We start from the raw sequence: 16,456 nt of genomic DNA on the forward strand, positions 1-16,456 counted from the left end.
CTGGGTGAAGAAGTTAGAGAAATACCCAGCAAGAGCTAGGCTTGAAGCAAGTGATAAGTGCAGGAAAGTACATAATAAGAACTGACAGAATAAACAGCACTAAATCACATGAAAAAGCAATGCACTATGAACTGCAAGTCACCAAATAATTTTTTTACAACAAGTTAAAATAATTAATGTGGTCACCGTAGTCAACGATTGCTCTCAGAAACGGAAAGGTCCACAGAAACATTGTCGAGCTCGGATACATGTGGAAATGTCCCATTGAACAACTAGCACAGCTCATAGAAGGGACCTGTAACGTTTTTCAGCGCGTTCCAAAAATCAATATATGCAGCAACTGACACATGCGTGCCTCAGCCCCTTCCGCAAACACAACGTACCAATGTGCCATCGATGACAAGGTAACAGGCCCGTCCCGTGTAAAAGACATGACCATAGATGTTTCTTCAGTAGAGAACCACAGGAGGTTGACACTCTTACTTGTAGCGTGAAGAATGACGATGGACATTCAAAATGGCGGCACGCAGGGATGAAGAGAGCCGGGTGCCATTGTATTATTGTATTTTCTTGCCATTTGTTTTAGTGCGTTTAGGCAATTTTCGTGCCATTGTATTACTGCAATTTCGTGCCATTGTATTACTGCAATTTCATGCCATTGTATTTTTGGGTTTAGGATAGTACTTCTTGATATCTTTTACCCTGTTTAATTTTCTTTCATTTGTTGAATCTTCATCTTTGAATTTCTTCATTCATTGTTCCTTTCTTCAGTACATTTCTTTTGTTGCTGTAACGAAGGAGGATATGCTATAGCGTGATTTCTTCCCTTCTTTCTTTGCATTGATATTCTCCCTTCTGTTCAGCCTGAAGGACTGTAGAATGTAGGTGATGTCACGGAATGTTGGAGTGCTTGGTCTTGGTTAGAGTGTCAGTTGAAGCTTGGAGGCTGAGCAGCAGGGAGGCTGCTCCTGGTGGGGCTACTACTTATTACCATCTTACTTACTATCTACCTTCTCTCTCTACTTACCTGGAACTACATCCTTGGAACTTATTACTTGGCTTACGTTTGGACTTCTTTACTCAGTACATTTTAAGGTAGATAGTAAGTAAGATAGTAATAAGTAGTAGCCCCACCAGGAGCAGCCTCCCTGCTGCTCAGTCTCCAATCTTCAACTGACCGCACACCAGATCTCCAAGCAACCCATGCATTCATGACATCATCAAACCTTCTACACTCAACCAGGCTGAACAGGGAAGAAGTGTCAGAGAAAGAAAGAAGAAAAAAAATAACATTACAACAGGCCCTCTGTCCAAGCAAGGTATCTCTCAAATCTAAACAGCCCTGATTAATCACACCACTTGTAATCTGGTGGCCCGAGGGAGCAGTGGCTGGGCCCATTGGAGGAGGTGGATTAGAGGGAGCCTAGTATGGCCTAGCAATCTCAGCCCGGCTACACCTTGTTCAATTGAAATACCTACACTGCACCTAGTAAACACCTCAACGTTAATGTAAAGCCCACCGACTCCCACAACAAGCCTAGATGCCATGGAGATGTGGGTAATTTCTATCTATTCAGAATTGCTGGCTATCCATATTTGCAGCTGTGTTCGAAGTTCTCTGCCACTAGTTGGAGACCTCACCCAGACTCACGTTACTCTGCCTAGTGTATGAGCTTGGAGGCACAAGGGGGACCGAGCCTTGGTGGGATGTGAACATTACTAGCTAAAACGGTGATGGGCAATTACTAGAAGTCACGGCTTCCCCAACCCTGAGGGAATGGAAGAAGGGCATGGTCTGTTTGGCTAAGTTGGAGGAACAAGATTTACCTAGCTTGGGGATGCTGTAGGGAGCATCAGAATATATCTGGGGAGTGGTTGACATATTTCGAACTGAACACTGTAGAAGTGCGAAAGCTCCCTGAATTTGACTGCAGCACTTTCAGCAAACTTATAATGCCTAAGGTGCCACTCTTTGTTGACAGTCCGCTCAGCATAGTTTTGTTACACAGAAATATAGGCGCAAAGCAGGTTTTGTTTCAGTAAAATAAATCTATGTGGAATAGTCAATTTTACCCCTCTAAAGTCCAACACTTTCTATACTGTTGCTCAGGTTTGAGTGGGAATAGTAAATCTGGCCCCTCCAAAGTCAAAACACTTTCTCTACTGCTGCTTACATTGGAGTGGGAAAAGTAAATCTGACCCGTCCAGATTCCAACACTTTTGCTACTGTTGCTCTGTCTGGAGTGGGAAGTCTAATACATTTCCTACTGGTGCTCAGGGTGGAGTGTGAATAGTAAATTTGACACGCCATAGTCCAGCACTTTGATTACCGCTGCTCAGGTTGGAGTGGGAGTAGTAAATATGACCCAGACAAAGTCCACTACTTTCCCTACTGTTGTTCAAATTGGAGTGGCTACTGTAAATCTGACCCATCCAAAATATTTCCCTGTTGTTGCTCAAGTTGGGGTGGGAAAAGTAAATGTGACCCTCCCAAAGTTCACCATTTTCCCCACTGTTGCTCAGTTTGGAGTAGTAATAGTAACTATGACCCCTCCAAAGTACTACTCTTTCCATACTGATGCTCAGGTTGGAGTGGGAATAATACATCTGACCCCTCCAAAGTCCAATTCTTTTTTTATTTAAATAATTTTCTTAGATTTTTTTAGATTGGTTTTACTTTTTTAACATATATTTTGTGCGATTGATTTTAACAGTCATTTTAGTTTATATTTTTCTATATATTTTTAGTTGTTAGGAGCAATATTAGTTTTATTATTTTTTTATTGTGATATGCTTATAGTAAATGCCTACGTTTTATAATTTTTATACAGAATGGTTTTTTATTGTAGTTAATCATAATTAGTATTTTTATTTTATTGTTCATACTTATTTAATAAATGTAATTTCCAAATGATGTTTTTTCTTATTTTAAAGCATGTATTTGCATTTCCTGATTTTAGGTTATAAAATGTATTTGTAAATTTTCAGTATTTTACCCTTTTTTATGTGTGTTTTTAAAGTTAATATATATTTTCAAGTCAAAATAATTATACATATTTTAAATTCGATATACTTACCTATTTCATTATATTTTAGTCCAGTGTAATTTTGTAGTCCCTATTTTTGCGACTTTACATTTTTTGGGGGCGACATATAGTAATATGATATTTTAGTTGCCAATATTTTGTAATAGAAGTTAACTGACAATGATTGCCACAAATAAAGATTCAAGAATAAGTTCCTTTTACGTCAAGCTTCACTAACCAGTACCCTTTAATGTGGAGATTTTGGTGAAAGAAAATCTTGTCTGTCTTGAAGTGGGTGCAAACTAAGCGACAGTTCGGCTTATTTGTACATAAGCTTATTGTCATGCCTGTATTCACGTCTCCAGCTTTTTACATTTCATTTTTTCGAGTTGCAGAGATTTTGAAAAGCAGACTGCTGAGGGCGATTTTCTTTTTTGAAACCATTTTTTGGTAGGGGCAAACACATTTACACTCAAAGGCCAAGTTAAAAAATTCTACTGCTTCCTCATTTCTCTCAGATGGATTTATGGCAATGTGGGAGCCAAGTTGTTCCAAACTTGTCTCCGATATCTGATGCCAAGAGCGAGTAACACAGTGTGCCTGGCTACCTCCTGTTGAAAATCCAATATTGTACATTGGAATGTAACTAGAAAGTGGTCTGACCAAATAACAGAGAAGGGTTTTCTGCAACTAGGGAAGAAACATATAAGGGCCAGTGTGTGGACACCATTATGTGTGAGGCCAATTATAAAGTAACAATAACAAAATGACAAAAATGCAATCAGTAGAAGTGCAGTTATGAGTTTTAAAAGTTTTTAGTAATGCCTAGCGCCTACAAGAGCAAAGTGCCAACTGCGGACATCTAGTTGCGCAAGATTGTATCAAAGTCAAAAAATATGGCTAACTGAGCCCGGTCAGCGCTTACTTTCGGAATCAGAAGAAGAATTTCTGAGAAAAATGTTCTGAGAAGGTTAAGTTCAGTTAGGCATGGCTGCAGGAGGTGTCCACGGAGCGAGTGTCGTCATCAGATAGCCTTGGGTTGAAGCCACAGTGAAGATTTCTATGCTCGGACTTAGTCTCTGAAATGGAAGTCAGAAATCTCCAGCGGGATGAGGCAGATGGCTGGAGCCATAAACAGTTTCACAAGGCTGGATACCCTTTTAGTGAAGGAAGGTTAAAAAGGATTTGCTGCTGCTGTGAAGAATGTAGTGGGAGAAGCTGTGAAGTCAATCCAACCGTGCAGCACAGCAGGCTGAGAGGCGAGCAGGTTGGTCCTGTCGTCTCCTAGTTCTCAGAGGAGTTTTTAACCCAAAGGTTTCTAAGACTCCAGTTTTGGAAACCAAACTTGGCATAGCTACCTGCTCCCAACTGGAAATTACAGTTTATTACATATAATAAGGAATCTCTCATGTTATCCTATGGGCAATGTAAGCCTCACAATAGTGAAAAAGGAACTTAGACGTTTTTCCCTACTAGAACATCTAAAACTCCCACCCACCTTTTAATTGCACAGTACTCTGCCCAATGTGTTACTTAGGGCCTACTTAGGGATGACATATGTAATAAAAGGGGAGTTTAATGCTTGGCAAAGTGGGTTTTAATGCCAAGTTGACTTGGCAGTTTAGAACTGCATTCGGGCTGCAGTAGTAGGCCTGGAACTAATTTAAGGTGGTACTTAAGTGGATAGCACAGTAAGTGCTGCAGGCCCACTAGTTGCATTTAGTTTACAGGCCCTGGGTATATGGTATACCAATCAACACAAGACTTCAAGTAAATTAAATATGCCAATTGGGTACAATAAAATTTACCCACGTTTAGAGGAGACAGTACAAGCACTTTAGCACTGGTTAGCAGTGGTAAAGTGCAAAGAGTACAAAGGCAAACAAAAACAAATTCATCATAAAATGGAGGGGAAAAGGTACAAACGTTTGGGGGTGACCCTGAAGAGAGGGCCAGGTCCAACACATATCAATTGTAAGGAATAAGTATTGACAGGAATAGTGTTCAAAGCAGTTGTTAAAGACTGGGTGATTTATGCCAGTGTTTAGAATTATCAATGAGCACTTACCTGACAAATGTCTATTCTTGAAACAAAGGGCTTCAGTTTTGGTGTCTTCCATCTAGCATTTTCCATCTTAGATCAACCACAGAAGGAAAGTCTTTTGAAGATCATAGAATAAATTGTATAGAATGGCCAGACAGCTGCCTCTCAGCCTGACCTCCTGATAACTCAATTGCAATGGATTTTGTGCACAAAGTGTAAGTGCTACCATCACACCGCCATCATACCACTCTTACCATGGTATGAAGGTTTAGCTGTCAAACCTTCCATCAAGATGCAGCTTCCGCAAGTGTGTTCCACCACCTTTTCTCTTTGTTTAGCTTCAAATATTTAAGTGGCACTTTTTGGTGTTTTAGCATAACACCCATACTCTCAAGGCTAGGACAAAACAGACAGGAATGTGTGCTCTGAATCATCAATGGTATGTAGTTCCCACTTTATCTTCCACAAATATCATTTAAAATGTTGAGATTTAAAATACTACTTGTCTTTTTAACAGACATACTGATGGACAATATTTCCAGGAATCATTGCAAATGTGTATCTGAATTTGTATTTATTAAATATTTGTGCATCATATACCAGAACACACTAGTTTCAAGAAGCGTGTAGGAGAAAAAGAGGAAGGTGAAGGAGGAGGGAATGAAGGAGAAAGAAGGGTGGGAAGAGAATACAAGGGGAAACTTCAATTAGAAAATTTTTCAGCTCAGCTTTAAAAGACTGTACAGGCGGTGTGCTTTAGACATGAGAGACAGTTTGTTCCAAAGTTCAGTGCCTGATGTGGTACATTTATTCATTCCAGGTTTTGTTCTTCTCCATTTGTCGATGAAGAACTTAGGGCCTCATTTACAAACCCATTGCACTACTGGCGCAGACGCACTGGCTGCGAGTGCCCATATTTACAAAGCCACGTAGTCACCCTGCATGACTTTTCATGGCCTCGTAAATATGGGCCCCTTTCACACATCACTCTGCGTGAAAGGGATATTCCATGGGTGTTGCTCTGGGTCTTCCCACACAACATCCATGGAACCTGACACATTCCCAGATTTACAAAGTGTCCTAAACCTGGGAATGCATCAGAATCATACGCCTCCCAAGTGACGCAACGAGGAGAAATACTTTATTTTTCCTCGTTTTTTCCTCTTTCTTTGTGTGCTGCATTTTGCACCACACATAGAAAGAGGAAAATGCTATAAATTATTGTTTTTCTGCAGGAAGGTGTCCCTTTCTCCACATAAATAATCATCCCTGCGGGCACATGGCAGCCAATTGTGTGCCAGCACAAGGGAAAGCACACGGATGTGTCGTACTGTTATTAATATGACTAATTTCTGTGCTTTTAAAATGACGCAGCTTGGTGCAGCAAAATGGCTTGCGCTGCATCGTTTTGTAGTAAATTAGGTCCTCAGTATCTTTGTTGGAACATAGATTCCATTCCGACTGTGTAAATAAGGCTTTATTGTCAGTTGCCTTCCAGATGATGCAAATGGTGTTTAACATAATTTGCTATTCGACGGGCAGCCATTTTAGTTAAAAAGATAGGAGGATATGTGTTTATGATTTTTTCAGACATAAGCTGATACTTATGGTTGTGTTTTTTATTGGGGCACTGAGTAAGATACAAGAGTAGCAGAGATGTCTTCATGGGATGGAACGCAAGCTTGGATAAGGAGCATCCATTGCTGTTTTCCGCACAATTATCTGATTTTTTAATACTATGAGGTGGCGATGATGTGTATTCTTGAAGATTGCTTTGGCGAAATGGGTGTTTAGAGTTTCCATCTCCACATACTGTTCCACTTATAATTGAACATGCACATTAGGAAAGTAGAGGCTGCAGTCAAATATTTCTACCTATTTATTGTACAAAGTACTCGTTTGGTGTCTACTGTGGACTTTGACTGTGAACTGTGACTACAAAAACATCCTCATATTGTAGAATGTGATATATTAAGTTTTAAAAATTGTTTTTCTCTTTGGTAGATTTTGATAGATCATGCACTCGTTGTGGGAAAGAAGCAAATGAACTAAAGGAAATCCAGGCAGCTATTCTAGCTTTGCAGAAGACTCAGCAGGATATTCATAGGTAAAATATAACATAAAATACCTAACCTGGACAAAAATCATCAATGCGTATGTATGATCTGACATAACTTACTTAATATGGGTTCTGAACGTGCTTTAGTTCTACTTGGGATCGATGACCAGCATTGAGATTTTCTCTCAATTCATATGCCTAGACTTTAGGGGAGGCAGGGACATATGTTCCAGTTTATTAATATTGTTGTAGGTCAGTTTCGTGCCTGAATTCAAAGGTATCCAATAGCAAATGTAGCAACACCCCTGTAGTCTATTTCAGAGGGGACAAGACTGAATTCAATAAGTAGGAAGTTCAAGGACCTGGGGGCTCTGGAGGTTACTAGCCAGTTACAAGAGGCAAGAATGCTAACTAGATGCCGGGACGACATTGTCTTATCTTTCCCATGTGTGAAATTTAGGAAAATGTTGTGTTGTGTCTGGCTAGTCACAAGATCTACAGAATTAAGCTGAAATGTGCATGTCTAATAGGTACAATCGAATACTTTCTGGATGATCGGCGGTCTGAGATCATGGTGGGCATTATTGCCTGGAGTTATATAGAAATGAATGGAGAAGTAGCCAAAGCCAACAATATGTCCTTTTAGTTTTCACAAATATCAGAAAATAGTGTTTGCTGGATAAGGCCCAATAAATATGCTCTAAAGTGAATGAGTACATCTACTTCCAGTGGTTATCCTTCTGAGCCCAGGAGATTTACCATGATTAACAATTCCTTGTTTGGGAATGGAAAAAATGCATGGATTAACTTCAGGCTTGGCTAGAGATTTGTAATTTGATGGCTTTCAGTGCTTCATGAGTCGTAAATAGCCTTGTTACCCATTACTTCACAGGCAGATTGGTAATGACAGTGGTATCACACTGGGTAGATAAGAATGTACACTAGAGTAGAGTGACCAAAAGTGTGCAAAACACTTATCTTTGTCAATGTGTACATCAAGGATTGTACAGGTTACTTTTACCCAGTATGTAACAATGTTCCAAAAGGCTCTGCAGTCATTCCTGTTAGTTGCTTTTCTATTTTGTTTCCATGCTTGTAGGATGCAATCATTTTTCTTGTTCTTTAGAAGTTCATTATAACTTCTCCTCCCTGTAATAATGATATCAATTGATTACTTTTCAAAGCCTTGAAGAGAGTATCTTTCCCTGTTCTACGTTGTGCATTGTACCAAACATGGGTACCTTGTAGTGATTTATTATTAGTCGATTGAGTAAGCATGGATATAAAAGGTCTCATTGTACCAGCAATCTATTTATTTATATTAGTCATTAATAAATGGTCTTCCTTAAATGCAAAGGCTATTTCAAGTAGAGGTAAGATAGAAGAACATAGTTCCAACGAGCAATTCCTGTATATAACCTCATCCCACTTTAGTCTCCTCCTATTATGGAACCTTACGTCAATTTCCAAGGGGTTCTGATGACTTGGCTCTCCAACATGGCTCTTCATCCTAAATTACATAGTCATAAGATTATGATTACTCTCTCATGTCCTATCAACTTGCATACCAATTAACCAATAACAATTATATAAATTTGAAAATATGAAGTCTATATAACTGCAGTGCTTATCAGAGTCAAAAGTACATTTAGAAGACCCTTCCATTGAAGTTCTACCATTCAAAGCCCTCGGAGCATATCTAATGGAGACCAGAACACACAGTCTAGCCACTTCTCTGATCATTTAATAAGGTGGAGATGACAATGCTCATCCTATGCCACTCTTCGAACGGTCCATCCTAATATCGGCTCAAACATTGTATCAAGGTTGTCTGGCACTATTAGAGTGGAATGTGATCTACAGACAATAGCTCTATTCCATAGAATACCATCTAATAGTTCAAATATCTGATAATTGAAGACAAGAGCCCCTAGATATAAGGGGTTGAATATATAGATTAGCAACAGCGAATGTATCTCTGGTTGGAACATTTAATTCAATTAATTGTAAGTCTCTGAAAAATGTTTCTATGGACTTAATGTACTATTTTAGTCCTCACATCTCCCCATATAGCAAGTCCAACCGATGGTCTATCTCTATGCAAAACAACAGCTTGGATACTGAATACTGAAATTCATAAATCCTTGAATATATAATGGTTCCAAAGACTAATTTTCATGGAAAAGACAGACATACGACATCACTAAATACCTACATCAGTCAGGGTAACCAATCTTAGTTGTCAACCATAATAAGATGTTGATGTTGTTAACAGCTCTGGAAGGAGGAATACTATTGGGGTTAGTGGAATTAACACTATCTATGGCAACACAACACCCCTCTGCCCTAGGACTGTAAGCATATAAACAGGTAGCGCCAGGAGAAATATCCTCAAAACAGTCAACCCTAGTGCAGATCCTTCCACATATTATATGGAAGGTGGCTTTTGACGGTCTAGAGAATGGGACCGATAAACTCAGTAGCAGTGTCTCTTCCTTCCACATCCATCCAGACCTTCATGTTAATTGGCTGGTGCTTCTCGTCTGGGCAGAGAGGTATGTGTATTTATTGTGTGGGACAGTGGGTAGGTCAGATGAATGCAGTTTCCTGCCACTAACCATGGCGCGCTTGATAGAATACAGTTTTACTATCATTAAGAAACAATACCTAAAACCAGAAGGTAATAAAGCAAAAAACACTAAAACTAATAAATACTACTACAATCAGAGTTGTCTCTTTCAAAGTGTTAAGTATAACAATATATGAAATTGCATCAGTAAAATAATTTATGACATATCTATATATCTATGACGTATATGTAAAAGGGTTAGGTTCTTAAGTAGATAAATAATAAATATATAGCAAAAACGTAGGTGTAAGCTATAGATATATATTTATATGGATGTGTCAATACATACTGGCAAACAGCCCCGCTTCCCTTTAAAAAATAAAAATGGCTTTGAGGATAGGGCACCTAGGGCCTAATGAGGCTCAGGAGAAAGGGGGATGTGCGGCCCTCTCCACTTTCACTCATATGTTTCCCCTGGGGTCCCCAGGGGGCCTAATTGGGCTCAAGGGGGGGCTGCGCACTCCCCCTCCCTTTATTAATTACTCTGGCCCATTGGATGGGCCCCCAGGGACATAATAAGGCTCGGGGAGGGAGGCACCAGGCCCCCTCCTCATTAGAATAAAGTACACCCCCCTCTCCCCCCCCAGGGAATGGAGTTCCCAGGGGCTAATAAGTCTCAGACACGGGGTCACGTGGGCCCCATATGTTTTTATTTTATTTGGCCCTGAGGGATGGGCTCCAGGTGCTCAAGAAGGCTCAGGGCTGTACACCCTCCTCCCCTGTTTAATTGTGTTTGGCCCCAGGGGTGGGATCCCTGGGAAATAATAATGCTTGGGATGGGTGGCCGCATGGCCTCCTTCCCCTTTTTAATTGGGTTTGTCCTTGGGGATGGGGTCCCATGGGCCTGATAAGGATCAAAGAGGGGGGGGCGGGGGGGTGGGTGCAGCCCCCTCCCCTTTTTGGTTGAATTTGGCCACAGGCCGTTGGGGTCCCTGGGACCTACTAGGGCCTGGCGAGGGGGGCTGCACACTCCCTCCCCTAATATATATGCTTTGGCCCCAAGAGATGGGGTGCCCGGGGCCCTAAGGCCAACCCTATGCTGCATTGCAAAGGCCCAAACCCGTTGCTGACAGCCAGAGGCTGTGTGTGGCTTGAGGTTGTCTGCCTTCACTGGGTTGGATGAGGCCAGGACCTGTGGTCTATTTCCTGCCATGCACGGCCAAAGTCTGTGCGCAGCATGGGGTGGGCTGCATGTGGGGGTTTGGCCGCACAGCCTGACCACAGGCCAGGCCCCGTCGTACATGATAGACAGCCCTGAGCAGCTTAGGGTTGGCTGCCTTTGAAGGGGTTGGCCACAGGCAAGACCTTGTAGCCAACCCCGCCATCATAAATGGCCAAAGACTGTGCACTGCGTAGGGTTGACTGCAAGGTCTGCCCTGAGTTGGATTTACTTATCATTATAAAATATTACTTTACCTTAAAAAAAACAAGAAATTCACTACAAAAAACAAAGGTTAAAGTAACATTATAGTTAGGTGAAATCTAATGTTTTAAATTCTAAAAAAAAACACAGAAATTCACCAGTTATAATTACATTATTACAAGTAACTATAACTCGTGTCCTACAGTAACTATAACTCGCACCATCGCCATGCACTGCCAAATACCCCACATATTACATCACTCATGACATCTTCTGTGACATCATTGATAATATCACTGCAACGCTTGCAATTACTGATGAGAAAACTGTGCATGGCGGAGGCACAAGTTATGATTACCTTAGGGCACAAGTTATAGTTACCTGAGATAACTATAACTATAACTGGTGAATTTCTGTGGTTTTTAAAAACATCATGTTGTTACTGAACATTTCACCTAACTATAACATTATTTTAACCATTGGTTCTTTCAGTGAATTGTAATAAATATGGATGGATCTTAGAGAGAAAGAGTTTGTGAGAGAGAGATAGGGGTGTGGTAAAAAACAATGACATTTCCCATTTTAACTCCAATAGGCACCTTTGCTTTCCAATACAGAAATGTTGATGAATGGAATTGTATCAGACTTGACATGAAAGTACAACTTTGCTCAAGAAAGTGCCTTTTCTTGGTTTATTGTCAATGAAATCTGTTAAGTAGCTTTCGAGAAACCATCATTTAAACAATATTCAAGGTGGGCTTGAACAGGTTAAAAGGTTAGCTCTACAACCTGCAACTCGCACATCAAACTGTATTTTACATACCTGCAATACATGGGCATCCACCAATGCACAGAACACCGTGCATTCCAGAGAATACTTCAGCACTGAATTATACTCTGGAGTGTACGTGTTTTTCTTTTTCGAAGGTTCTTCATATATATATTTATATATATATATATATACATATATATATATATATTCACTGAAAAAACCATAGGTTTCACACACGTTATAGTTAGGAATTAGCATTTAAAAAACCTTGCAAATTCACTTAAAAAAAAAATTTAATACGTAGTTTATTGTAAAATAAATATATTAAAAAAATAATAATACATAAATAAATTAGCATTTAAAAAACCGTACAAATTCACTGAAAAAACCATAGGTTTCACACACGTTATAGTTAGGAATTAGCATTTAAAAAACCTTGCAAATTCACTTAAAAAACCATAGGTTTCACACATGTTATAGTTAGGTGGATATTTCACTCGTAAAAAACCAATTAAATTCCCCCGTTATAGTTAGTTCAGATAACTAACTCGCGCGCCCGCAATCCACTGCTCATGACGTCACATATTACATCACTCATGACATGGTCAGTGGCATCACTCATGACATCACTGATGACATCATCCTTGTGATAGAGTGGCGGTTGCGCGAGTTATAGTTATCTGAACTAACTATAACGGGGGAATTTCATTGGTTTTTTACGAGTGAAATATTCACCTAACTATAACATGTGTGAAACCTATGGTTTTTTAAGTGAATTTGCAAGGTTTTTTAAATGCTAATTCCTAACTATAACGTGTGTGAAACCTATGGTTTTTTCAGTGAATTTGTACGGTTTTTTAAATGCTAATTTATTTATGTATTATTATTTTTTTAATATATTTATTTTACAATAAACTACGTATTAAATTTTTTTTTTTGGTTTGCACGCACCCCCGCGATTTAAAAAAAAAAAAAAAATCTGCCTTCGGGGTCCTTCAGGGACCCCCTGACAAAGGCTAGGGGGTCAGGAACTCTCTACCCTGCCCCCTTTTCACGTTCGCCACCTTCCTTTTTCACTCTCGCACTGAAAACAAACAAAATGGCGGCCGACACTTCCTGATTTCGACCGATTCGAACGTTGACTAACATGTAACCACCAATCAGAATTACGCTCGCGCACGTTAGGGTGCTCGCACGGTGCTCGCACGGTGCGCGCACCCTGCGCGCGTATAGATATTGATATGCTTTTAAATGCTATGTTCTCAGGAAATACTGAACAGATTTACACCAGACCTGCAAAAGGCACTTCCTTGACCTTATGGCTACCTCTCTGCCAAATTTCAAGTAATTCTGTTCAGCCGTTCGTGCTGTAGCTGTGTCTAAAGGTCCTATGGGAAAATGCATGGGGAAAACGCGTTTTGGGACCCCCCTTTTTTCTCGGCCCCTACTTGACGAATCACCCCGAGACTTTCAGGGTAGGAGCTGAACGGAGCGCCCCATTAGTTTTGAAAATTTCGCGAGGATTCGTCAACCGGCGCAAAAGTTATTCAAAATATAATTTTCAGATTGCCTATGGAAACACGATCCTAACTATAACTATCTACTGGCGACCGCCAGTAGATAATATATATATATATATATGCATACATACATACATATAAAACATGTTTGTGTTTGGGTGTTTTTTTACACAAATGCAGTGGTATATAGACCCATATTTCAAAGGGAACCGTGAAATATGGGAAACAGTACATGGTCCCCAATGAAATATTTGAGTTTTCTCATCAACAAATATGGGTTTGTACCACTGAAATCTGTGCAGTAAATGCACCCAAATATGGGGTGTGGCTAAGCAGCACTAGAAAGAGGATGCAAATTGTTTGTGCTCCTGTGTCCGGCACCTGATATCCAGAAGCATCCTGCCTTTTTAACATCATTTACCTGCACCTCTGTGCCGGAGATGGAAGCAAGTTGCTTGGAGTACAAGGTTCAAAGAGGTTAGGAAATATAACTGCAGACTGACAGTGAGGAACAGCCTTGAGGGGAAATTGTGGCTGCCTAAGAAAGTGCTGGAGCCGAAACTTAATGGCCAGAGACTCCTTCCTTGAGTACCGAGGCACCACAACAGCGAACCAGAGGATTGGGTGTGATGGAGGAAAATGTAAGCCACGCAGTGCTCATCACGGGACATGGTACCTAAGTGGTGGTGCATCTTTGAGATTCGACACAGCTGAGAAGGCATCAGAGCAAGAATGAGGTGACATAAGCTGCGGGAGAGGAGGAGGTGGTCAGCAGTAGGGCCTGAGGTGGCTGAATCTGCATACTTTCAATCGACGTAAAGGATCAGCCAGGAAGAAGACAGTGGTGGTTGGTCAACACACCTGGGCCTAATCTATTCAACAAGAAGCACTGCTCGGACACAGAGTGGGCCTCAAAGCATGGCTGGGGTGTTTAAAAGGAGCCGGTCTCGAGGAATGAGATGTGAGCCAAGCAGTCTACTCTGTGCGACCAAGCAGCTGGATTGGCGTAACGTATGTGGCTCCTCGTCGAGTGGAGTGGGCAGGTTGTAGAGTGGAGTGGGCGGGTTGTAGAGCATAGTGGTATGTCATGGAGGGAAGTTGCATTGACTGAAGTAGAGTGGCATAGAGTAGAAATGCATAGAATGGAGTAGAGTGGAGTGGTGTAGAGTGAAGCAGTATGTCGTAGAGTGGGTCATGGATCATATAGTGGAGTTGAGTGGCATGTTATGGAGTGGAATAGAGTGTTGTGGCATGTCATAAAGAGAAATGGCATGTCGTAGAGGAGTACATTGGAGTAGTGTGTCGTAGAGTACAGTGGAGTAAAGTGGCATGGAGTGGCTTAGAGAGAGTTGGGTAGAGTGTTATAGAATGCCATGGAGTTGAGTGTCGTACAGTGGCATAGAGTACAGATAGAATGTTGCAGAGTGAAGTGGTGTGGAGTGTTGTAAAGTGGAGGGGAGTTTCGTAGAGTAGAGTGGCATACAATGTTGTGGCATAGAGTGAAGTCTTGTGGTGTAGTGTGTTGTGGTGTAGAGAGAATGTTGGGGCATACAGTATCATGGCATAAAGTGTCGTGGGATAGAGTCTCATGGCATAGAGGGTCATTCAGTACAGTGGATTAAAGTGGTGAGGAGTGGCAAAGAGGGGGTTGTGTAGAGTGTCAGAGTGGAGTACGGTGTCGCAAGTGACAGAGTGTTGTACAGTGGCACACACAGAGTGGAGTAAAGTGTTGAAGAGTTAAGTGGCATAGAGTGAATTACAGTGGCGTAGAGTGGAGGGGCTTAGAGCTTCATAGAGTGAAGTAGATTGTCGTACAGTGTAGTAGAGTGGAGTGACATAGATTGTTGTGGCGTAGAGTATTGTGGGTCAAGTGTCATAGAGTGAGGTGCAGTGTCATAGAGTGCCATAGAGTGGAGTAGAGTGTTGTACAATTGCACAGAGCAGAGTAGAGTGGAGGGGCATGGAGTGTTGTTGAGTGGAGTAGAGGGGAGTAGAGTGGAGTGGCTTACAGTGTTGTGGCAAAGAGTGAAGTGTTGTGGCATAGAGTGTTATGGTGTAGAGAGAGTGTTGTGGCATACAGTTTCAAGACAACGAGTGTTGCGGCGTAGAGTCTTATGGCATAGAGGGTCATTCAATACAGTGGAGTAAAGTGGTGTGGAGTGGCTTAGAGAGAGTTGTGTAGAGTGCCAAAGAGTGGAGTACAGTGTCGTAGAGTGGAGTAGAGTGTCACACAGTGGCATAAAGTGGAATAGAGTGTTGAAGAGTGTAGTGGCATAGAGGGGATTATAGTGCTGTAGAGTGGAGGAGCGTAGAGTGTCATAGAGTCGAGTAGATTGTCATACAGTGGAGTAGAGTGTCATGACGTAGAGTGTCGTGATGTAGAGTGTCGTGGTGTAGAGTGTCATTGTGTGGTGTGGTGTGGAGTGGAGTGGTATTTTGTAGAGTAAACTGGAGTATCATAGAGTGGTGTGGCATTTTGTAGAGTACAGTGGAGTAGCGTGTTACTGAGTGGAGTGTCATAGAGTGTCTTTAAGTGGTCGGGCATAGAGTGGACTATTGTAGAGTGGAGTGGCATGTCGCAGAGAACAGTGGTGTGTTAAAGAGTGGAGTAGGGTTCAATGTTATAGAGTGGAGTGTCGGAGAGTAGAATAGCGTGGCGTACAGTGGAGTGGTGTGTCATAGACTAGAGTGGTGTACCGTAGAGTCTAATGGAGTGACATGTCATACAGTGGCATATAGGTGAGGGGCATACAGTGGAATAGAGTGTTGTAGAGTGGAGTGGCATATAGTTGACTAGAGTGTTGTGGAGCGGAGTGTCTTAGAGTGGAGGGCCGTACACTGGAGTAGACAGTCGCAAGGTCTTGTGGCATAGTGTTGTGGTGTAGAGTGGAATGGCGTGTTGTAGATTAGGGTGGCATGGCATGTAGTGTGTTGTAGGGTGTCTTAAGGGCAGGTGTGGAGTGGCATAGAGTAGAAGAAGACAACGTAGAGTTGAGTGGCATGTCATAGAGTGGGTGTGGTGCATCATATAGTGTAGTTGAGT

General features: G+C 41.4%; 1 protein-coding gene across 7 annotated transcripts in view; it reads left to right on the forward strand.

The window, feature by feature from the left end:
- OSBPL5 (oxysterol binding protein like 5) overlaps positions 1-16,456 on the forward strand; it is a 1,218,591-nt gene that overhangs the window by 1,193,271 nt on the left and 8,864 nt on the right. For all 7 annotated transcript variants that reach the window (XM_085644727.1, XM_085644725.1, XM_085644728.1 and 4 more), the window contains one exon: positions 7,075-7,177. In XM_085644727.1, the coding sequence (XP_085500853.1) occupies positions 7,075-7,177 (103 nt within the window). The remainder of the gene's footprint in view (positions 1-7,074; positions 7,178-16,456) is intronic.

The sequence above is a fragment of the Triturus cristatus genome, chromosome 3_1 (genome assembly GCF_964204655.1).
Source record: "Triturus cristatus chromosome 3_1, aTriCri1.1, whole genome shotgun sequence".
NCBI classification, from domain to species: Eukaryota; Metazoa; Chordata; class Amphibia; order Caudata; family Salamandridae; genus Triturus; species Triturus cristatus.